Source organism: Pristis pectinata, chromosome 14, assembly GCF_009764475.1.
Source record: "Pristis pectinata isolate sPriPec2 chromosome 14, sPriPec2.1.pri, whole genome shotgun sequence".
NCBI classification, from domain to species: domain Eukaryota; kingdom Metazoa; phylum Chordata; class Chondrichthyes; order Rhinopristiformes; family Pristidae; genus Pristis; species Pristis pectinata.
This window is the reverse complement of record NC_067418.1, coordinates 44,934,428-44,959,464: the sequence shown is the minus strand read 5'-3', so window position 1 is coordinate 44,959,464 and position 25,037 is coordinate 44,934,428. Positions and strand designations below refer to the sequence as shown.

Below are 25,037 nucleotides of genomic sequence, written 5' to 3'. Positions count from 1 at the left end.
TGTTTGTAAAATCCCAGCTGGGGTTTTAACATTACAGGTATTTTGTGTTGCAATATGTAAAATCAGTGATTATTATGGAAATTGAAAAGTGTGCAACATCCTGCTTTAAGGTTTTAGGATTACATGGCAATTCCAATGAAAATGGTTCCTCGACATTCTGTCCCATTTTTCAACTTTCTTAGACAAATTGTATTGGTAAAATCCATTGAGCATTGGATTGTGTATAGTACAGCTTCCGAAATTTTATTTTCTGTGTTTCCCAGCAAAAGAAGAGGAAAAACAAAAGTTGTTAAAGTGGAGTGCAGAACTAAAGCAGGAGCGAGAACAGTTGGAACAGAAGGTTAAGCAGCTGAGCAACTCCATAACGGTGAGTAAATCAGTTCTGAATATAAGAGCAGATTGCCCTGCAATAAACCTGTAACCATCATCCTAAATTCTCTGAAACGTAGCAAATCTTTTGTGGTTTGTTCTTTATGCTTGGGAACCAGATTTTGAAAAAGAACTGATATGTAAGGAAGGGCAGAAGATACCATCTTATGTCAGTCATAAGTGTTCTAAGCTGCGGCACTTCAATCCGTGAATGATTTTAGTATGTGACAAAGAATTCTATCTCCCACCCAGCTGGAACTGATTGAGTACCAACTTAAAGATGAATGGATGGACTAGAGTGAGTGAATTAGACACTCAGATTTCACTCCCTCCCATTGTTAGTCACAAAACAAACATTTAAATTTAAGATTTGATGTCACTTGCAAAACTGCATATCAAATGCTGGAAGATGGGATTAAGTTGGGTAGCTTTTTCAATTGTCATAGATAAGATGGGCTGAATGGTCATTTGGGTTATAAATTGTCGATGATTCTATGAGCCATTCTATGGTTTGTTTAGTTGGTTAGATAGATGTGTAGCGCACATAACTGCAAAATTTTCAAGGACACTTCTCGTAATTTTATCAAATAATGTTTTACATGAAGCCATTAGTTACAATTGAAGTCTGCCTTTTTCTCTGTATCACGTTCATGCTGAAAAGTATTTTGTCTTATTTCACTTATTGAAGTGTGCATGCGTTAATTAACTTCATTTCAAGCTTCTTGTCACATGGTTTGGAACAAAATAGGGAATGGTGTTGGGAATGGTGATGAGATGTATGTAATTGACAAATGCACTGGGATTCCATTTTTATGGCTTGATTTTTACTTTCAACCAATCTTTCTTTCCTAAAAAAATCGAGAAAGGCATCCTAGAGCACTAGTTGGACAAATTATTCTTCTAATTGTTTTACTGATTAAGCACGATGGTGACAATAAATGTGAACTATGCAGAAAATATCTCTTGCTTTCAGAACACTGCACCAAGCTTTCAAAGTGCACAGGAGAGATTGGTCAGTAATTTGTAAAATGACAAAGGAATTGCAGGCTAGAATTTAACCTCAGCAGCAGAGAAGCTGCATGCAAGTGCATTCGGAGACTGTTAATAATTATTCACACAAGTGTAAATGAATAAAAGAATGCCAACACAAGTCAAATTTTATTTCAACAACTTAATTGAATCTTTTGAGGTAACAGAAGGTTTATGAGATAATGCAAGATTTTCAGACGGCATTTAGTAAAGTGCAGTGTAATCAGCTCGTTAGTCTATGGAGTAAAATGGCCTGTGGCAGCCTGGATATAATTTTGATTTGGGGACACGAGTCATGGTGAAGAAGTATTTTGTGGGCTGGGGGAGGTTGCAGTGATGTTTTCCAAAGGTCAGTTTTAGGACCACTGGCTTTCTTGAAATATATTAATTGAAATATACCCAGCACCGTTTCAGAATTAGCTGATGAGTCACAACTTGAAAATCGGTAAAGAATGAGGAAGATATTGGTGGGCTTGAGGACAATATAGATAGACTGGTGGAATGGATGGACATATGACATTTGATGTTGAGAAATGGATAAAAAGGGATGATATTGATAGGCAAATTATTAAGGTTATGATTGTAAATCAGATGCAGGAACAGTGAGTGTGTATGTGCAAAAACCTTTGAACATAGAAAGACAATTTGAGAAAATCGCTGGACTTTACCTTGATATCGATCTATGCTTCTATAGATAATGTTGAACCAAATGCTGATTCAGCTGCAAGTTAAGTATTGCATCCAGTTCTGCCTTACAAGATGTGAACGTCCTAAAGAGGTTTCAGAAATGATTTTGTGGAATGGTCTAAGAGATGAGGGATTTAAGTTGTATGAATAGACTGGAGAAGCGGGAATAGTTCTGCTTAGAACGGAGAAAGCAGAGAGTTAGTTTGATTGAAGTGTTCGGAATCATTAAGGGTCCTGAATGAATGGAACCTGTTTCCATTAGCAAGACCTAGTAAACATAAATTTAAAGTGATTGACCAAAGGACCAGGAGTGACATGAGGAAAAACATTCTGCATGCAATTAAGTCACCGTGATCTGGAATTCACTGCCTAAAAAGATGGTGAAAAATGACTGAATCAAAGCTTTCAAAAAAGATTTGGATAGATGCTTAAGGAATTGCATGGCTATGGGAAAGAGCTGGGAAATGTGACTGAGAAAGCTGACATAGGCTTATTGGATTGAATGGCCTCCTTTCATACTCTAAACTTTAAGCTTGTGTCTTTTCAACTAAAAGATTTAATTACAATTAAAATTCTTCTCTGGAACCACTGCAATCAAACTAACTTTTAGCAACCAGAAGCTTATTTATGGATTCAAATTCTTGGCAATGCTGACATAGGATGTGTTTGAGATGCCTTTATATTCAGAGGGTCAAGTAGAACATTAATCTAGTACCTAATAGGGGAGATGACGGCACCTTTCAAGAATGATTTTATACAGTAACATCCGTGCTAAAGTCTTCTTACAAATTACTTGAACCACAGAAGTGCCAGGAAATGAACATCTCCAACGAGAGATTATCTAACAATCCACTCTTAATATTCAATGGTTTTGCTATTACTGAGCCCCTTGCTATCACATTCTGGGGATTACTGTTGAAAGATATTGCCAACTACATAAGTACTTTGGCTACAAAAGCAGGTTAGAAGTTGGTAATTCTTTGGCAAGTGACATGCCTCCTGACCAACTCCCCCCTCACCGCCCCCCCCCAAGTCTTTTTTTTACCATTTACAAGCACAAGTTGGGGTTGTGATGCAATGTTGTCCACTTGACTGATGAAGTCAATGCAGCAACACTCAAGGAGCTTAATTCTAGCCAGGACAAAATGATCTCTTTGATTTACACACAGTCCTAAATATCCAATCTCTCCACTGCTGTTACACTGTGGCTGCAATATGTACAACCTACAAAATGGCCTGCAGTTACTTGCCAAGGTTTCCCTAACAGTGCTTCCCAAACCAATAACGTATCCCACCAAGAAAGACAAGGGCAGTAGGTTTATGGGAACACCAATACCTACAAGTTCCTCTCCAAGGCACATGCCATCCTGACATGGAATTATTTCATTGCTGGGTCTGAATCCTGGTACTCCTTTCCTTATCCAGCCACACTATGCAGACAACTTCAGTGGAAGAACTATCGTAGTTCAAGAATGCAATTGCCGCCACCTTAAGAATAGTTAAGGATAGGTAATAGGCATTGGCCTTGCCAATGACGACAATGTGGTAATTGATATAAAAAAATGTTGTAGGAGTCTTCTGTACAGAATGTAAAGAAGTGTGTATAAAAATGCTTTTGGAACAGTCTAAAATGAAGATCAAAGTAATTATTTCAACTTTGAATGGAAAAATATATCCACAGACTCAGTAAGTTATTTTGTTATATTTAGTGACTTAATTATCTTAATTGTGCAATACTGGCTTCTATTTCAGTCTGTATGTTCAGAAATGAACAATTTAAATATCTGATTGAAATTTTTAAGCCTCTACTTCGTGAAAATTTGAGGTACTGAGTCACCTCAACAACAATAATCTCCCTTGTAACATATAAAATGTCTGTATTTGCATTTACTTGGCCTAGATAGCATCTGGTGAATCTTCATGAGATGTGTTGTTTTTCCACCTTATCCTTTCTACATTGTGGAGCTCAAGGATATACACAATATTCTGACTAGTTTTACTAAAATTTTATCTTCTCTATCTCTGGCGATAAACTAAGTAGTCCATAAGTTTGCTTTATGATCTTTTTTGCTAGGCACTGACCGTGCCTTATGAACTTGAGCCCCCAAATCCCTTTACTCTTACAAAGCACCAAAATCTTCCTCCATTTAACATATTATCGTTACGTGTGTTTTAACTGAAATGGGCAATTTCAGATTCATACTCTTGATTTCATTTGGTATTATGAGGGTTATTGGTATAGACCAGTAAAAGAATAAGTGAGGAGTCTCCCAAGTCTGGGAATTGGAAATGAAAAATTACAGGGAGAATGGAAATGGAATCAATGTGTCTCTCAGTAAAAATGATAGCTGATCACACTAAGAGATTTTTCTTTTTCTTTAGAAATGTATGGAGACTAAGAACACATTGCTCGCTCGGCAGAAGGATATGCAGTCCTCGTTGGAAAAAGTTAAAAGGCTGATACACCTGATCCAGGGTATACAGCTCACAAAAAATGCTACACCAACAGATGAGGCAGTCAACAATCCCACAGACTATATGAACTCTCCCACCGTTGAACCTTCACCAGTGAACTGTGACAGTAATTTAGAGACCAAGTAGCTGAAAGAAAGGGCTAGATACTGTAGAACTTACAAACCTTTCTGGGAACAAAATTGTGACAGGCTGTTCCTGACTTGCCAATTGAAGGGGGATTCTGTGCTGGATTGTGTTCTTATAGATCCACATTGGGAGTGCCAGCTTGGTAAGAACCAGCGTCAAGCCAAGCGAAATACCAGTGTGTGCCTGCTGCCACCAGTTTGGTTTTTAGTTTGTCTATTCTTCAGGGATATAGGTAGAAAACAATGGTGATGACTTAATGAGCTGCCCTGGTCATGGAATGCATTTTCATGATTCTCGAGTCCAGGACCACTTGAGCAGATTAGCAGATATTTAATGCAATGCAACATGATGGGGAAACATTGTGCAGAAAGCAAAGGTTGAAAAGCATGAGAACATGGTGGTCCCAGTCATTGACTGTGATTGAAGTAGCAAAGGCTGAATCAGAAATACAGACAGAGACAGGTACATTGTGTAATGGGCACAGCACAGAGTACAATGATATTCCTATTTTTGTTTTAAATACAAAAACCACAAATGGAGGTTTATTATTGGGAGGGTAGGTGGTGGCACCAAAACCATGCATGGCTTATGATGAAGAGTGTTTCTTTTTAATTTTGTTTTAAAATGTCATGTGGTTGTTCATTGTACAAGTAGTTGTTTCGGTGTCTTAGGCACTGGAAAGACACAAGATGGGCAGACTGAATTTGTCCTGAGATTTTGGGGGGTTTTAAGCTTTGGGAAATATTCAGGTCTTCCTAGTGTTAAAGAAATTAGATCAAGAAAACTGTTGAGTGCTTTTGTTTCCTAACGAGGTGATTTATAGAAAACAAAGTGTTAGAAATTGAGCAGATTCTGTATATATATATAAAAAATGCAAATATATATTATATAAATACAAATATACACACACATATCCCAAACACTCACTGCACACACATACCCACACACATGCGCACGCACGCACACACACACACACACACCCACACACACATACTGTCTCTCTGTATGTGTAAAAAGAAACAAAAAACATCTGTTATTGTCTGAACTGCCAAATGCTATATTGAACCTGCAGGGAATGATCTTCAGTTTACTGGGGAATATACTGGAACAGTTTTACAGTTCTATTTCCATCTTTATGAAAAGTGGATTGAAGGTCACAGGTAATGAGATCAGTTAAGTAAAATGGTCATAGGTCTTCAGTTATGTAAAAAAAAATGGAAAAAGTCTGTTGTGCAAGTACAGCCAGAATGGAAATTTATATTTGCATTAATATTTAATGTTGGTTGTACTTAATTTAACATATCAGGGTGTGCTTGCCTTTACCTTTGGCACTAGGTGAAAAATTCAGCCATTTATACTTATATTTGTAATTACTAACCAAACAACATGACAGATGGAAGAAACTATTAATGAAGAGTTTCTTCTGAACTAGCTATGTGAAGAATTGACTTTTCCTGATTGCTGCCTGCCCACCCTGACAACGGTGCATGTACAGAACACTTTTTTGGGAAGAAGGGGAGGGAGGAGTTTGCTTCAAAGATAGTCAGTGATTTTCTGTCATTACTTAGTATTGATCTTTTACAAAGTTTTTAAACCCAATTCTGAACATTAGTCATATTAAAGATATTTTTTTCATTGAATTGATACTCATTGCAATTTATAAAAACAACAGATAAACAAGAAGAAAATCTATCTCAAAACCAAAAGATTTTTTTTTCAGATTTGATTTGCAACCAAATAATCAGTGGTGAGGGCTGAAATAGAAATTTAAATTAAAAAATGGTTGCAGAAGCATTTCTGGATGTATCCCAAAATCTTTATTTCTTTATTCCTTATCCCCTTGACATCAGTGCTTCCCTTAACACTCCTGCATGCAAATATTCTTCTCAGTCAGGATAGAACTGTCAGTAAATGTCTCTATTGCCTTTATTAGGACATTTTCTGTTCTGCTGATCATAATGCCTAGTTGAGAAAAAGCTGGAGACTGATATTTAAATTAATAATATGATAAATGTTTCAAAATAACTTTGTATACATAATGTCATTTGGTAACTGCAGTGAGTCGATTATGAAACCAACAATGTTTCTAACCTTTCCTATCTGACCTTGGTTCAGCTTCAAAGAGACTGTTGTGATTTTTGCTTGGTGGGAAGTGAGATATTATCGCAGTATACTATTTGCCTTCCTTTCCTATGTCCCAATCATATTTAGCCCTTAAGTTACAATATACTACTATTTCTTATCGGTACATTTTTGTCTGTCACATTCAGCAATAAACAGCTGTCTGTGGCTTTAAAGCTATAAATTGTTATGCTTTTCTAACGTACAAAGACTTTTCTTTCAGTTCATGTTGTCTTTGGAAACCACTTGAGTTCATGACTTTTGATATCATTGTCATTTCTTTGTGTTCCATTGTTCATCACTGTGGTAAACGAATTTCACGGTGTCATTCAGAGGTACATTCTAAAGTCTACTGTATGACTTGTTTGGTAAAACCAATATTGACGGGTCGGATCAGATGCAGTTTGCTGACTGGTGCTTGGTAGGCGCACAACAGTATTTGGTGCACTAAGATAGGGAGGGAAAAGCAAGTGAAATTTCTTAGTGACTTCATTTGGAAAGCACTCAGGTGTGGATATTTGAAATGTATAATCTTCTTCTTTACTGTAATGTCCTCCATACTCACCTTCTGCCAGCTTGGATAACGGGACATTAACGATACTGTGTGGCAAGATACAAAGGACAAAATTGGCAAAGAAAGCTGTTAATATTCAGATCAAAAGTAAAACTGGCTGCAGAATGAGAACCCTTATTGGCATTCACTTTTTTTCATAACCTTCAAAATTGTGTTGTTTTAGAATAATGATCTTGTGTGGAGAACATGACAATAATTAATTGTGAGTACTTGATATTGCTGCTAATACATTTTTTGTCTCATCACAAACTGTAATTTCCTTTGGTGAACCTGCACTCATGATATGAAATGTAAGCTTGAAGTAACAGCAACAATTTGCATTAATATAAGATGGTTAATGGGGAAAAACAAACTTCCTCCCCCATTCCCATCTTCCCAAAATCCCATCCCCTTCTTGTCTTGCTACTGAATAATACATATCAATTTGTTACATCTCTGGTCACTTCTAAAGACAGATAGTATTAGCCATGCCAAAATATTTTCATGAGGCTAAATTATTAGATTTTATTCTTGACATTTACAAAACAAGGTAAAAAATGATCTGAAAAGTGTGGTGCCAGAAACCTGGGGGAAATTCTTGCAGTTAATTAAGCAAGCAATTTAGATAAGATCCTAGAAATGCTTACATGAGATCAGAGGATTTTCAGGTAAACTATAAATATTGATCATTAATCCTCAGTCAAGATAAACATGGCATTTATGCATTACATCAGCATGAATTTGCAGAATTTAATATGTCCTTGTGCAGATGTGAAACAAACTGAAGTAGCACCCAACACATGCTGAAGACTTAAGTTCCTGTAATGGCTGTTTACCAGATTTAAATTTACCAAGTCAACTGGTCAGATGTACAATCAACAGACAAGAGCACAAGGATCACCCACATGTATTGTAGAAAACTGCAAAATTTGTATCCAACAAATTTATAAACATTTAGCAAGTTGGGGTTGCATCTAGGAAGATGGGGTTAATGTTTGGTCTTAGAACATTTTGTCAGGGCCATTTTTATTTTGCAATAGAGACACAAGAAGTGTATCGAGTCCTCTACAGTAAGTGAAATGGAAGAAATAAATAGAGGTTGTAGAAGATGTCATTGGGCTTTTATAATAAATGTGAGTGGAGACTGCCACCTGAAGTCAAGAAAATCAAACACATGTCAGAGATGGTCTACTTGGTAAGCAAGTGTTGGAAATTGAAAGCAAATTTAATGAAACTCACAGAGAGAGAACAGGATGCAGCACCAGAAGACCATGCAGGTTCCCATAGCAACATTTTATTTAGAGGATGTGAGTTGGGTTAAAAGCAAAGTTATTCAGTGTAAAAAGAGGTCATAAGAAAAAATGTTTGCTCCAGGAAGAAAAATATTAACCCATTCTCCATAGATGAATGTTTCCAACATTTTCTGACTTTATTTCAAATTTCTAGCATATATTTTGCTATTTGCAAATCCACATCATCTGCATGTATATAGTTTAAGCCAATTTAAATGTTCATTCACATTCCTTTCATATCTAATTTAAACCCTTATCTCTGTCGAATGTTTTGATGGAATGGGGGAAATGTTCTTGAATGAGATTAATCAGCATATTTACAGCTGAAATTAATTTGCTCACGTATTGTGTTGTGGCCATAAACCACACCAAGCTCCTCAAGCAAGTATGCTGGCATTTACTGGAAATTTTGCCTTCACTCCAATGTGGTGTTTAAAACTGCTTAGGAATTCAGCAAAAAAAACCCTTTTTTCACCATTACTAATGTCTCCAAGCAGTGATTTATTTCTTCTGCTCTTTGAAATGGCCAGTGAATTTTGATCCAGAGCATTAGTGATTACATAGCTAATGGAGATCAAGGATGTTTCCGCATTCTTATTTGATTTCATAGGTATACCTGTTCTGCCAACAGTTGACCATGATGCATCCCTGCAGTACAGTGATCCGTTGTAACAAACCTGCATTCATTTTGAATTTAAGCAAATTGAGAATGTGATCAAATTATACAGTATGGGTTGCCCTTCAACAACCTGTGCAGTAACTAAGTAATGCTTAGACATCCTTTTGGAATTGGCATGTACGCAATCTTTCCTGAGTGTGAGTTGACCAAATGTTTTTCCTGCAGTTCCCCACTGTCAGGTTCAATGGCTTCTTGTAGAGTGTAATCCTGACTGTAGCTACATATAATGACTTTCTTTTGCAGTTATGTTCTCAAGAAGCAGGGCCACCTGGTTCGGACATGATTCCTTGAATAGAATCTGCAGATAACATTACTAAGTTTTTACACTTGAGGGGAGCTAATCTGTGATAAGTCTAGCCTTCTGTATCTTTTCACCCCCAACCCCACCCAAAGAATGCATGCATGCATTTGATCATTGTCCCAAAGGGTCTACTGTGTGATTTTATCCATCTCAAATGATTGAAAGGTAAAACCTCTCTGGCTGTAGCAATCAAAGTATGATGGCCTGCAGCACTTAGCCGTAGCTCCCAATAGTTGTGGAGGGGTTGAAAATTGTTAGGTAGTTAATGATCCTTATTTTCTCTAGCGTTTCCTTGATGATACAAAACCATGTGCTACATTTAGATACCAGTGCACCTGCTGTTCTCCAGGATTCGCTGACTGCACTATAATCCGCCAAATTTAAATATCTTTACCTTAGTATCCCATCGCACCCATGCACCGTTGGGCAAGAACGTAGGTGTGAGATTAGTTGTGGTCCCCATCTCTTCACTCATTACTTAACATTTACACCCAACATAGGTCATTTGACCTAATTGGTCTGTGTTGATGCTCATCCTCTGAACTAGTACCCTCCCACCTCTTCAAACCTCTTAACATTTCCTACTCATCCAGTCTCCTTAAAGCACTTTGCTAACTTTGCCTTAAATGTATCAGTGCTATTCACTTAACTACTCCATGTGGTTGCAAGTTTCACATTCTGCTTACACTGTGTATTAATAAAATATTCAGGAGAAACTTGTTTTTAATTCTATTAGTAACTGTTTTGTATTCATTGCCTTAAGTTTTGAATTTCTTCACAAATGGAAACAAATTTCTCCATACCTATCAAACCCCTTCACAACTCTGTAAAGACCGCTATTGGATCGCACTTTAACCTTGAATCTTTACGATCCTTTCTGTTGCTTTTAACAATCATTTCTTAGAGCTTCTCCATAAGTCTCTTCTGTGCTGGTGTCTCCAACTTGTTTGTGATATGGAAATTGGGGCTGTACACAATAAGTGTAATAAAACATACTACGTTCAACCATTATTTGCATAATCTAGTTTACCCCAAAGCAGTGACAAACCATTCAATATATATCGCCTTTTCTGTGCAGCTATTCTTAATCTACTGGAAGTTGGACACTGAAAACTGAGTTTTGATCTTGGACCCAAGGTCTATAAAGAGTGACCTGAAATTGACTTGCTGTGTTGTCTCAAAATGGGCAGAGCAAAGCTACAGCATGTTCGTAGTACCTCAGTTATTCACTTAATTTAGTTATTGTTTACCATCAATCTGCCACTCAGCCTGTAATTTGTCACAGTCAGGAAGGAACTTGCATTTTTGGCCTGCAAGAGACAAGTGTTGTCTTTTTTGCAGCTCTATGTACTATCTTCTAATTTAGATAATTTTTCCTGAACTGCACAACCAATTTTTCCCCATTGTCAGGCATTTTCCTTGATTACTTTTTGCTTAACACTATCAATCCTTACAACAATTCAAATATTGAAAGCTCTCTTAATTTTCATAACAATCTTATAATTAATTGTGTAGATTTAATCTCAGTCTCTGGCCTCATTTTCATGTACTTATTTTTTCCTGTGACATAGAAAGAGACCCTTCAGCTCATGAGGTCTGTGCTGGCTCGGAGCAATCCATCAGTCCCAATCCCCACTTCTTTCCCTGTAACTGCTCTCTCCCGTGCCCATTCTTTTACCACCCACCCACACCCTGGATAATTCACAGCGGCCAATTAACCCACTGATCAGCATGTCTTTGGGACGTGGGAAGAAACAGAAGCACCCAGGGGAAATGCAGATGGTGACAAGGTGATTGTGTAAATTCCACACAGACAGAATCAAACCATTAGACAGCAGCAGTGTGTGTTGCATCACTGTGCCACCAACATGCAGAGCACTGTTCTCCAGTCAAAATCACTGGCTAACCTCAAGCATGACACTATTTTGGCACTAATTTTACAAGAAAATGAATTTTTAAGCATTCGAAGAATGCAAGTATACTTTACAAATGTATCTACAAGTATTCAACAAGTATCTACCAAGAGAAGTAACAGTAATATATTAAAACTTTCACACATTGCTTTCATCACTGTTTTTAGTAAAAAAAAACACAAAGGTTCAAGTACACAGACAAACACTGAGCAAATGAGCATGAGACCACTTCCCTAACCACTGTCAAGGGCTGTGCAGCTAATGTATTGGACAACATTGAAGTAGACCAGTTAACTGTTAGTCTTCCTTGCCAGCCCATTTATACAAAAAAGGTTCTGATGTTGTCCTAATCTTGAGAGTTTGGGCCTTTAAAAATACCGATGGTCTGCTCTTTGTACAATTCACACGTCCCCTGGTGTCCTTCAAGTAGAATATCAAAGATCGTCTTTAATCTTGATAGTGCGCCCAACGTGAAACTGTTTCCTGCAACTATTGGTTCCTGTTTATCCTTAAACTAGTTCAAATGTCCAATGTCAAATCATGAACTTGTCCTCGCACTTTAAATAGTGGATTCCCCTGGCTGTGATCTGCTGTTGCCCCTTATAGCCTCGGTGTCCCCATTTTTCGGTGTAGGACTCAGCACATTGTACAGTATAGTTTATTCTATTCATGTGAATGTTGTGCAAAGAATGCTCTGCTGTATTCTTGTATTAAGTACCTTGGATTGTTGTGGTATATTGAAGGTGCTATATGTATTCAAGTTATTGTTTTATCTGCTAAATTTAACACAACTTGGCTTAGGGAAGGTTAGGAGAACCACAACTTAGTTGTATCCCGGGGGGTGGGGGGAGGAAATCACCTCATTGTCTTATTATCACTGACATGTGACATGAAATTTGCACTGCTGCCGCAAAGCAATAAATTTCCCGTCATATGTCAGTGATAATAAATCTGATCCTGATTGTTCTTTACGTGTTTTTCCTTTGATGCCCCTACAATCAAGCAACCTGCCAATGACCCTCGCTGACTAGGGAAGTGAGCAGAAACTTGGACACTGGCATGGGTAACTACCTTAGGGGAGGTGGAGTAGAAGAGATACAAATCTACTATAAATTAGTGTTGAGATGCATGGAGTTGAATAAATATTTCTGCTATAAATCCTTTCAATTGAAATGTATTTCATTCTTGGTAAATTTCTCTTGTGACATTCTAGTTAATGTAAATTGGAAACGATTGCTATCATCTCCAGGGACAAACTGCGTGAGGAATAATGTTGAAGTGTATTTGAGTTCGTTCTCTAAGGTCACGTGTATGATGTGATTGCCCAAATATGTTTAATCATGGTGATGGGGTAGCCAGGGAGCCATCATTCTCGAGAGGAGGATAAGCCATAGGGTTCCTGGTTCCAGAAGTTTCCCTTCCTCCCTGTGACAATGTGCTGCTGCTCACTGTCTAAGCTCATGCTTTCTTGGGAAGGTTGCAGGTTGTTAGTAACTGCTACCTGTTTTGGCATCTTAGATAAAATACTGTGGTTGGGGAGGCTTGGAGTTGCATTTTTTGGTGACAATGAATGTAGTACATGTGCAGCAAAGGATAGATATTTACTCCATTAATACTGTACCATTATTTCTATTTACTTACAAAAAAAAATGTGCATTTATATGGTTAGAATTAATGTAATTTTGTGGCTAGAATTTGCCCAGTTTTATTGAACTGAATAGGGGAGGATAAAGTGTGACATAAGGATTCTTCTTAACCTGGTCCTCTCCTGGTCAATTAACAAAAAAATCTGTCAATGGTCTGTTGGACTTTCTTTTCCTCCCAGCCCAGCTCATCTCAAATATTTGTTACGCTTTAGAAAATCCAGTGTTATTTTTAGAATGTATTTTTGTCAATTTTTTGTGAACATTGATGCCACCTCTTCTAATCCTGATTCAAAACTCTTGCAAAGTCAAAACCAAGACTTTTCACGTACTTCTTGGCAAAGTAGGGCTGACTGGAGCAGATTTGGTCAGTCAGGTCTGGAGCACATCAGCCCACAAATCAGCTCATTAATCAGCCCCAGACGGATATAGTTCTCTTAGGACTGGAATATTTAATCTATGGAACTGACCCGAACCAAATTCGCAGGAGGATAGATAATCCTATACGGACAAGTAATGTAAAACTTAACTGATGATCTGTGCTAGTAAATTGCATTGTTGAAGACTGGAAGGAAATAAGGAATGTGAATGAGTTAGAATTAAGTGTAATGTATTAAAAATAATTAGATTGGGAGCACAAAAACGGTTTGGATTGTATCACACAGACGCATAGTGATAATTAACAGGATTTCCCTCACTTACAGCTACCTTGTTTCTTTATAAAAATCTTTAAGGCACGTACACACGATTTAAAGGGGTTTTCTAACATATAGTTCAGGCTGGTATATTAGTTACGCACTTTTGTACAATGTTCATAGTTTAAAAGTACATTTTGAGAGTTGAGGTCAGAATGATTATTTTTGCAACAATGCCACAGAACACCTCCAGCAAAGTTAGCAAAAAAAAAGATTTTGTAAAAATGTATGTATTTGTGGTTTTTCAAGTTTGGGAGATTTACTTTGTTTTGAGATCAACACTGCTGTTAGACACACACCCTATGCCTGTGTGTGTGAAACTTTAAAAATTGAGCAAAATATGAACTTGTTTATAACTTCAGTGCAGTTTATTGAATTATAAAATTTTTCTCAAAGAATGTGTTTGACTCAGTTTATGTAAACTTCTATTAATTTAAACTAATGAGTGTGATATCGCAGGGCATGTATGGCATATATAAACAAATCTGAGATGCTTTCATGTTCTTTTGGCTCCATTCTCAGTGTCCTTTTTACCTGAGTTGTTTCATTCCAGCTTGCCTGTTGATTCATTCCTGAGTTCATAGAATGGAGTCAGAGCTCTGTGACAGGACTCAAACTAACTGGAGTGGGCAGGCACGGGATTTTGGGGCCAGTTCAGTTAAATGCAATGTATCATTTTCATCATGGTTATTTTATAACACAAAGGGCAAAGTGAGTAGACGAAAATAAAAAAAATTGAAGTGCTGGAAATCTGAAATAAAAACAAAAATTGCTGGAAACATTCAGCAGGTCAGCCGTGCCTCAGTATTTCTAGCATTTTCTGCTTTTATGTCAAAGTGAGTAGGTTTTGTTGATTTAGCAGGTTACCGGAAGTACTTGTTAATCTGAAGGAAGAATGCAAACACTGTGCAATAATGTTTCTCCAGTGCCATCTGCAAAACAGGTTGAATATTTATGAGTGCCCCTGCCTACTTTTTATCAGATTCCCATTGTACTTCTAACATCTCGAGATGGTTACAACCAGTAAGTTACAAGCTCTTACTATGAAAGATAAACATCAATAAATTGTCCCCATTTGTCATGGCCTGTTTCCAGTCCTGATGATTTTCTGTAACTATTATTTCCAGGGAGGTTTAAAGAGAACATTATCCCAACTTCATTTAATTCGACACTGGTACAAAACAAGATTTTGCTGCTTTGGCCTTATTGGAAAAGACACAAACTTGTGGGCTGATTGGGAATGTTCCAGTTGGTTTGAAAATTGTATAAATTGTTCTGGTATCCTGATGCTGATCATTATCTAGTAGGTGTGAATGTTGGGTAAGGAATGGGATTCCTTTTTACAGTAGTTTTAATACTCATTGTCCAGTCTCACCAGTGAAGAATGGTTATTTAGTTGGGCCCCATCTGACTTAAAACTATTCCCAGCAAGAAACTAACACTAATGAGAGGAAGAATTTTATTAAAAAAACAAAAGCCTGAATTTTAGTTTAAAGCCGTAATTCTTAGAATAAATACTTTAAAATTTCTGACAGCTATCAGGACCCTTAACAAAGTTTTTGTTTGGCATAATTGGGATTGATTTAAAGAATGCCCAGCTGTGAGCCTCAAATGCTATTTTATATCCTTTTCAAATCACTTAGTTTTCAAAAGTATGCTTGAAACTAGTTGGTTAAGTTAAAACGGATTCAAGGACACTCATTTAAAGATCTAGTCATTGATTCCTAATTATCTGCAGTACGATAAAAGATCCTCCTTCCTAGACAGCTCCTTGGGGATTGAGGATAATTCCAGTATTGTGGGATCTGAAGTAGTTAATATGGATTCTTCCACAGACGGGACAGGTGGGTAGTGATGAAGTGATGCCAATCATCCACCATTATGGCAGGGCTTCTTTGTGCTCCCGATATATGGCCTCAGTTTTGAATATTATCCGGAAATCTCCTCCACCTCGAACAGTCATGGAGACACAGGAGACTGCAGATGCTGGAAGCTGGAGCAACAAACAATCTACTAGAGGAACTCAAAGGGTCAAGCAGCATCTGTGGGGGGTGGGGGGAGGAATTGCCAATGTTTCAGGTGAAAATCTGCAAGTATTCCTCCAGCAGGTTGTTTGTTGCCGTGGGCCAGAGATACCCAAGAGCTAGTGCGGGTGTTGCACTTCAAGGAAGCTTTGAGCATATCCTTGAGAATCTTTGTCTCTATCTACCTGGTAAACCCCCCTCTCCCATGACACAATTGTCCGTTTTGGGAGTCTGGTGTCAAGCATGCAAATGGTGCGGCCTGCTGAAAGTAGTGTTCTACAGACATTGTGAATATGTGCACGAACACACACCTCTTTCTTTACCGAGCAGAACTTCTGGTGATTCCTCTTCACGATATTTGTCACAGCAGTTGATGAGATGATCTGGTGGTTACAATTTAGTGAATTCTCCACTAGTTGCTTCATTGAATTCCCCAGCTTGTAGTCGCGTCATCTGAGACCATCGTAAAAGCTGATGGTGTTTCAATCACCTCCTTTCAGGCCCACCCAGTGACAGAGAATAGTTTTCACCTTCCAGACTGAGAACAGTTTGAACTTGGGAGGAGGGAGAAGAAAATGTCTGTGCTGCTATGTGTAAGTTGTGATTAATTTTTTACTGCATATCAACTGATAATGAGTTGGACGAGTAAACCAAACTATTCAGCTGTAGAAAATACCAACTCTTCTCATTTCCCTTAGCTTCAAAGGTGAACTTTACTAATTAAAATAATTACACAAAGGTGGATTTTAATCATCATGCTAAATGTACTTTGTCTCTTCCCCTCTACTATCCCACTAACAACCCTCACAAAACTATGATGTGGCATCATATTTATTGTATAACCTCAGATTTGAGAGATGCAACAATGCTTAAATCCACTGAAGCTGGTGCCACATAGAACTAATACAGGACCAGTCCAACCAACTGTGTTGCCAATCTCCACCATCATGTTGCACCTGCCAGTTTTTAGCAGAACAAAATGTGATTGTGTTCCTACTGTGAAATAATCTGCAATATGCAAATTAATCTCTTCACTAATGATGAAAGGTGAGTGTTGCCCTGACTATCACACTGTGAGTCTAATACTTAAGAAATTAAAGCCCAAGAACACTGGTAAATTTTTTAATACTTTGAGGAATAGGAAGGGACATTGCTCAATGTTACAAATTAGCTATATGCAATTGATGGTATCATCTTTTAAGGTTTAAAAAAAACATTTAAAGAAGTGTTGGCTTATTGGAATTCACTGGTAGAAGTTCAGATACTCAAGACTGAACAATTATAATTTTTTAAAATTGAAAAATCTTATGTCGTAATTCATTTATTTTAGTCTTTGAGAATGAATTTTGCTGCTTCAATCTCAGGATTTTTCAGTGTGATAAAGTTGTAGAGTTCAACTGGAATTAACTTATTTGTCTCCACATATGTTGAACAATCTTGTCTTCATTTTAAGAATGGGTTCCAACCAGCAATGAGGTCCTAAAGAAAGAAGCATTGATGCATTTGTGGGTTCTAAAAATGGGTGCATTCTTAGTTTTGTGAAGGTAGACATTTCTTAATGAAGAATGTGTAAGTGAGACTCGGAGAAATACTGCCATCTACTGTAAGCTTTACACTCCTACTTACCCCCCCCCCCCCTTACCCCCCCCCCCCCACCCCTCAAAATAGTTTGGCTAAGGGGAACACCCTAGCTTTCTGTCCTGAGTTGAGGAAAGCCCCAAGTCATTTCAACTAAGGTGACCTGAGGGTGCAACATGTGATGTGGTTGGTACCAGATTATTTTTCTCTAATATATTGACGTTTAAATCATTTGTAACTTTTGCAAGATCCATATCATTCTATATTTTGTCATGTCCAGAATGGCATGGAACATCTACATATCAAGCATTTTCTAGGCCCTCTTGTTCTATGCACTGTTTCCTGCCTCGCAGCCTAGAGAGGCCGCTGGCCTATTTCCGGACAATCTTTCACTGTGGCTGGCTGGAGGATGCCTTAATATCCCTGCCACACCCCCACTCGCTTTGATCTAACAGAGAGTAAAAAGTTTATCCCTCACTAACTCCCTCATTCTCCCACGACACCCCCGCTGATCCCCTGTAATTGCTCTTGCCATTCTGTACTGTGGCATGTAGGAAGCACTATGGTCTGCTTCCAATTTTTATTTTACCAAGGGTCCAATCAGCTCCAAAGCATAATTTACAGTTACCGAACACTCAGGATGGTTTGTCATTGCAAGTGGGAGTTTTAGTCAGCTTTCCAAAGATTATTTGACAGCCTGTGACATAAAACAGACTAATAGTGTGGGGATGGAGGAGGAAATGGGAAGTATGTGCAACATTTTCCCATGCCTCAATCATCAGTTACCTGGACTGGAAGTTGTGGATAATTTTACAGCAAAATATGAACAGTATAGTCAATGAACAAATTGATTCTTTCCAAATGTGCCCATGATAGAGTAAACTCCTGGAACCAATCTTCCTTTTTGCTGGCTCCAAATGACAGAGTTTGATCCAGTGTTAGCCATGTGCTTGGATCTGTAATCTGCTCTCGCTCAGGGCTCTTCATACCATTGACTGCAGGTATAGCCTTAAAAAGAAACTACAGAGACTCCAGGCATACTTTGATGTCTCTCTATCTGTCTTTTGTTTGTTTCCCTATTGTAAATTATTTCTAAAATACTAGTCACTAAAAGTTGCACTGGTATGTGAATCCCCAATATTTAGAGTGCTATAAAAGTAGTAATAAAAGTATAATTATACAATTAATTTCATAGCAGTAGTTGTTTCTTTTGTTATCTGTACTTGAATACTTTTTGTTTATCTTGTTCGTCTGTTCCTATTATATTTAGCTAGTGCTTCTGTGATATTGCTTCAAGTATTGGCATTATGCTTCGCATTTAACAAGTATTCAGGATGTCCTCAACCTGAATGTAGAAGTGAATAGTTCTGCAGTAGTGATTTGATATCTTCTAGTTTTAGAAGCACTGTGGTTATATCTGTGAAAGCCCAGTCTCAAACACACTGATTTTTTAATGATTCCTTCCACTTGATAAAATTCTGGCGGTTGTCAGAATTTACCACAGATCCTGTGGTGGCATCTTGGTTGACAGGAGGAGTCTGTTTCCTGTCTGATTTTTGCCTGATGCAGAGCAGAGTTGGGTAATGGGGGTGGCTCACCTCTACTGTGTAGAGGTGATCTTATTAACTTGTTCATTCATCTAGAACTGAAGTGACAACATCCAGTCCCGGTTTGCTGAACTCCCGACACAGATTTAGGTATTTGTCTATCAAAGAAAGTTGTCTGCCTGAAAAGTAACACTGGGGACCATGTTCCATTCAAACAGTGTTAACTGTAAATAATATTCCTGCAGCCAAAAAATATAGATTTTAAAGGCTGCAAGGTGAGTTTTTATTACTTGTAGAAAAGGTTTTAAAATCCGGTAGTGCACAGAGCTAATCCTGTCATAGCTTTTGATTCATGCTCTGAAAAGCCAATGGTGTAGTTACCAAATAAAAATAATTCTGATTTTTGTGTGTTTGAGCTTGGCAGAACAGGAAGCAGTACTGCACTGAATGAATTATAAGTGGCAGATTCAATAGTATGTTAAATGTCAATGTTTGTATTTGTCACAGAGCCCTCAGTACCTTGTCACACTACCTGCTCTGTGCTTTCTGATGATATATTTGTAAACAAGAAGTGTGAATGTGGCAGCAATCTGAAGTTCTATAGACTGGAAATGAGATGAAACCAGCATCAGTATTATATCTGTTTACTGTAAAGAGAGAAGAAAGTAGAAGCTTTCTCAAAAGGCATATAACTAACTATGGTACAATATAAAATTTTGCACGTTTTTCCAATTTAAATTATTTTGTCATTACTGGTATTTTTCCTCTCCTCTTTTGGCAGATCATGCTTAATTGGAGGGCATTTAAATTTACCTTCTGTTCACATTGAGCTGATTCCTGCTGCCTGAAACAGCTTCACAGGGGCTCACTCTATATTCTGAAACCGATATAAGGCTTTACAATTTATCTGGAAAAAAAAAGGAATGCTTTTGAAATTACCCTTGCAGTTTTCCTGACCTGTCTACCTTAAATGTTGTGGTTCTCTAAACTACTAAATTAAATCTGGAAACAGTTTTTTTTAAAGTGTTTTTTTTTAGGGTCACTTGAAGTTAATTTTCACCATCAATTTTGCCTTTCGTACTTTATTTAGAATACAGTCAAAACAGAGAGATGCTTCCCAGGAATTCCCAGCCTGTAAGAACAATTGAGCAAATACTTAAATGAACTAACTAACCTAACTTTATCACCACAGTCCACAACTTTTTTTTAACAAAAAACTTCCGTCTTGTTTGCTCCCAAAGTTGCCGAATTGATTAGAGATAATGTTCCAGAGTTGTTATCTCTTTGCATGAGTTCTGAGATGACGACTTAGTCAACTTAGTCATTCTTGTGCACACACACGACCTGGTACGCTAGGCATACACACTTGATAGGGCCCACCAAGGCCAATGGAAACAGAAACTGTGAGTTATTTCCCCCTCATTCTTCCTATCAAACCTGTATTTTAATGCACCTATTAAAGGCCTGGGATCAGCTCACCCAACCCAACGAGCTGCTTCTGGCTTTTGTACAAGGTACCATGAGGACTGCACTTGATCTCTGACCTAGTCTGTGGTGGCAGTGGGATGCGGTAAGGAAACAATGCTTTATGGAACAATTGTATGGAGAACTAAAAATGCTGATGGTGATGTTTTACTGCATGTGACCTTAACTAATGCAGCAATAGATCCTGTTTTCAAAACCAAACAGCCAACTAATTGTTTTTGTTGTAATGAGGTACCCTAGTGAGCTCTGAATGAAAAATGAATTCCACTCACATGAGGTTATGAATTGAGCTATTTTTAAAAACTTATTTTCCAGAGTAACTATAATACCTCCTCCTCTGCAAAAATCACATTGGCTGAATTAATATTTGGTTATGAAGGTTACAAATGGCAGTAGGAATTGCTAGCAGCATTTTTTAAAGGCTTGATTATCCTTCAAGCAGCAGATTGAGAAGTGATTTATGGATAGCAGTCCTCACAAAGGGCACTAACCGTTTACATTGTGTTTTTTTTAAAATAGTCTCTTACCTCATATGCGCAGTACTTTTACTCTTGCATTATTATGTTTATATAAAGAGGGGGGAAGGCAAACAAAATGAAACAGGAGAACTATACAAGCAAAAATGATCGAGTTTATTTGCCTCATGCTTCCAGATTTAATGCAGATAATTAAGCAGGAAGTGTCACCGCATAATAATCCATTAAGGAGGGCAAACACTACAACTGTTTGAATGTGCTGCAATTTGTGTAAAATGTATCATTACACTGGTTCAATATCAGTGCTTATTGTAAGATAGTGGTGTTCAGTTTTTTGAAATTGTATAGGATTTTTTTCCCAAGTTGGTTTGATAGAAAACCGCAAACTCAACAGGCTTTTTGTATTGTAATTGTTTTCTAATATTGTTTGTCCAAGATCCTGTGCTAAATATTTTTTTCATTCTAGCAGTTTAAGCCTCTTATTTACTCACCTTTTCCCCTTGTTTCAAAGCCATTGTGATTTTTAAATTCGTGATGTATCTAGATACTAGCTGTACTTAACAAAAAAAGACAAAAATCTTGAGCTGCATCTGAAATCTTTTGGATCAATTTGTATTTATTTTATTCTTTGCTAAGTAAAGATTGTACACAATGCTTTTTGGACTGTTTTGACCATGTCTTTTTGTACGATGCAAGTCTGAACAGGCAGAAATATTTTTTAGGATGACAAATTCTGGTTTATTTCATTTTTCATGTTTTTTTCTCCTGAGGAAATGGTGGCCAAAATAAATTTTACTGGAAATTACAATCCAGCACAGTTTCGGCACCTTTGTTTAAAATTTTAATTGTCTTGGAGTAATTGCTTACCCATTGACTTGGGCACAGTGGGACCATGCCTCAAGTTTTCTACTGTGCACCAGGAACATTTAAAGGATGGTGAGTGTTCCACAAAGAAAAAAAGTAGCCTCATTATTGATTCCTAGATTCAGTCAAATCTATGTAAATAGTGTTTTGGGCCATTCACACTGTCAACAGAAATAGTCTTTATTTTATCTGTTTCTGCTGCTTTTGGATTGCTGGTTCTTCTCTTCCAATGGACTTGGATTACTCTTTCAAAGAATAAGATGGGCAGAGACATGAGGGAGAGATTGGTCTTCTGTGTTTATTATTTTGTAAATGTCTTTCTAATTACCTAACTTTGATATTCTTTCTTTGTTCATTTCTACCTGCCTTTCTTATTTGCATTTTGATTTGGACATTTAACTTGCAGTGTATATGGTGGATTATGAGCTATCTGAAGTGGTTAACACAATTTGAGTTGCTTCCATACGGCATTGCTGTTTTTGGATTATTTCCGATTGCACAAATCCAAAGTTATACTGCTGCAAACTGGGGGTTAGTGTAGCTTTAGCAATGGTTAGCAGGAACTTTTGAGGGAGTTTAATGCTCCAGGTGGAAGGCAACTTAATCATACAACCAACAGGAAACAGATTGCTGGCTGTGTCTCTTTGCAGATGTAACTAAATTCTCTATCTACTTGCCTTTCAGACATTTCTACTTGGATACAGATTAGTTTGTTTTTCAATAAACAGCAAATTATTAATAACTTTTTGGTATACTTCTGTTCCTTGTTTTTTTTCTCTAATTTCTCTTTTGAGCAAGTTGGCCAGCTTCCTGTTGTGGGAGGGAGGAGGGGTAGTTTGAATGTTACCATAATTTAGCTCTAAGCTGTACCTCATGATTCAGAGTTTTAGTTCCAGACTCACCCTTGTATTGCTTCAGGTGAATGACATAAGTGCACAAATATGTACTACAAAAAGTTAATTAGATCCACTGCTCATCTTCTGAACTGGGAAGACTCAGTGATCATATAGCTGATCCCTTTGCAATGTTATTTAACTTTATGAAGTAAAAAACTACGCCAGATGTAAAAAAAACCTGCGAGGTTATTTACATGATATTCACATTTTATTTGAAAGTTAGGTTGACCATTACATTATAAACAAACTACATAATATGATTGAAGTCCCCAATCAGTGTCCCTTCCCACATACCCCAAAACAAACCAGCTGTACAGATATCCAATTTACACAAAGCAGTGAACATAATAAGTGTCAGTAATCATTGTGAACATATTTCAATAAAGGATTAACCATGTGTTACACTTAACTATAATAAATTTATTAATAGGATATTTTATGCTGGTAGACAAGGTTGTTGATTTTCTATATCGAAAGAGGGTAGAATTAATGTTATTTTCTAAGGAATCCTGTCCTAGCCTGATAAATTGGTCATGTCATCTTCACACCAACCTATAGACTCTACCACAATGGAAACCAAAACAGTAACACTACTAGTACGGCAATTTATTCAGGCAAGATGTACACAGTGGTTTGATGTAGGACCACTTGACTACCCTTGTCAAAAAATTGTATACAAGAAATGTGCTTCAACTTCAATTAGCCAAGTTATAAAACACCCAGAAATTAAAAAAAAACCATAACATACGAGTGTGCTTAAACTTTCAATAGAAAAATTCTACAGGAACTACCAGAGAGCAGGAAGATATACGTGGAAGAAAAGATTTCTTCAAATGGCCACAGGTATGCAAGGGGAGAAAAAAAAAAACCATCCACTAGCTCCATGCACAGATTGATTCCTTGGTCCCTTAAAGGAACCTATTTTTTTCCCCTCTGGTTACTCTCTTACCATTGAAATACCTAGAATGTGTGGTTTCTCTCAGCTATGCCCACCTGTACCCCCCCGTTTGCCCTTCTACATGTAAGAGACTACAAGTGGCTTTGAACATGAATGAATGTGAAATAATGAACATGAAATGCATATTTACTGCTGAATCAATTTTTTTGGTCTTCAGGTATCAGATATAACAACAAGAGATTCAGCTGGAGTATTCAAAAAGCAAGCTCTGGTTCAGGAAGGCATTCTTTTACTCAGAGTGGTTGGGGCATGGAACGCGCTGCCTGGGGTGGAGGCAGGTACATTGGTCAAATTCAAGAGATTGCTCGATACGCAGATGGAGGAATTTAAAATAGAGGGATATGTGGGAGGAAGGATTAGGATAGTCTTTGGAGAGGTTTAAAGGTCGACACAATATTGTGGACTGAAGGGCCTGTATTGTGCTGTACTGTTCTATGATTTACTTAGTGCCTTCCCAAAGCTACTGGCAATACAGAAAACAACAGCAGACAACTTTCACAGCACACACTTACCCCCCCCCTCCACAATCGATAAGGTAATAACCAGATCTGGGACACTGGGGAGTCGATCAGAAACAGCTCCTGCAGTTTTCTCTTAAACCTTTTACCACTCAAAGGGTTGGTTTAATCACTTATCTAAAAACAGGAAGAAGTCTGTAAAGCAGGTTAAAACTGCCCAAGTTGAAAATGGACAAGAACAAGGCAGAATAGGGTACCAGACAATACCTTAAGAAATGGTTGGCAGAATAGTCAATTTTGGTCAGCATTTGTAAAAAGAAAACTTAGATCATCTGTACAAACAAACCAAAACAGGAAAGCCTGTAGCTCCACATAGCATCAATGATTTTCTATGTATGGCCAATTCTACTCAGGGAAAAAAACCCTACAGATATTAGAAATCAGAAATTAAAGAGGTAGGACCAGAATGCAATAAAATACCACATCTGAGTACTTGGCACTGTGGAAGCTGGCTTTCTCCTGGGTACAGTGAGAAAGCTCTGACAGCAACCCCACTGCCCCCCACACTTTTTTTTAATATATCTTGCATCAAGATCAATGGAAGAAATGAAATAAAGCCACTTTTCAGAGTTGGCCCTGGGGCTAAACAGCCCAACGCATCCTCACACTGAGGACCAGGATAAAACAAGTCGAACAATTAAATCAGAATATCTAACAGCCAAATCCAAGGCATCAGGATTAGAAACACTACTTCAAAGAAGATAATGTCTCAAGCAGCAATTTTTTTAAACATCTAGAAACAATCATGCTTTATCTCATTTGCTTGTGCTAGTCATTCCTGTACATTAAATCTCAAGTACAGTCCTTA

The 25,037-nt window shown here is 37.6% G+C and overlaps 1 protein-coding gene across 9 annotated transcripts in view; it reads left to right on the top strand.

The window, feature by feature from the left end:
- Positions 1-17,525, top strand: part of phf21aa (PHD finger protein 21Aa) — a 222,629-nt gene extending 205,104 nt beyond the window's left edge. For all 9 annotated transcript variants that reach the window (XM_052029723.1, XM_052029726.1, XM_052029725.1 and 6 more), the window contains 2 exons: positions 264-367; positions 4,468-17,525. In XM_052029723.1, coding sequence (XP_051885683.1) covers positions 264-367; positions 4,468-4,686 — 323 coding nt within the window. In that variant the 3' untranslated portion in view covers positions 4,687-17,525. The remainder of the gene's footprint in view (positions 1-263; positions 368-4,467) is intronic.
- The last annotated feature ends 7,512 nt before the right edge of the window (positions 17,526-25,037 follow it).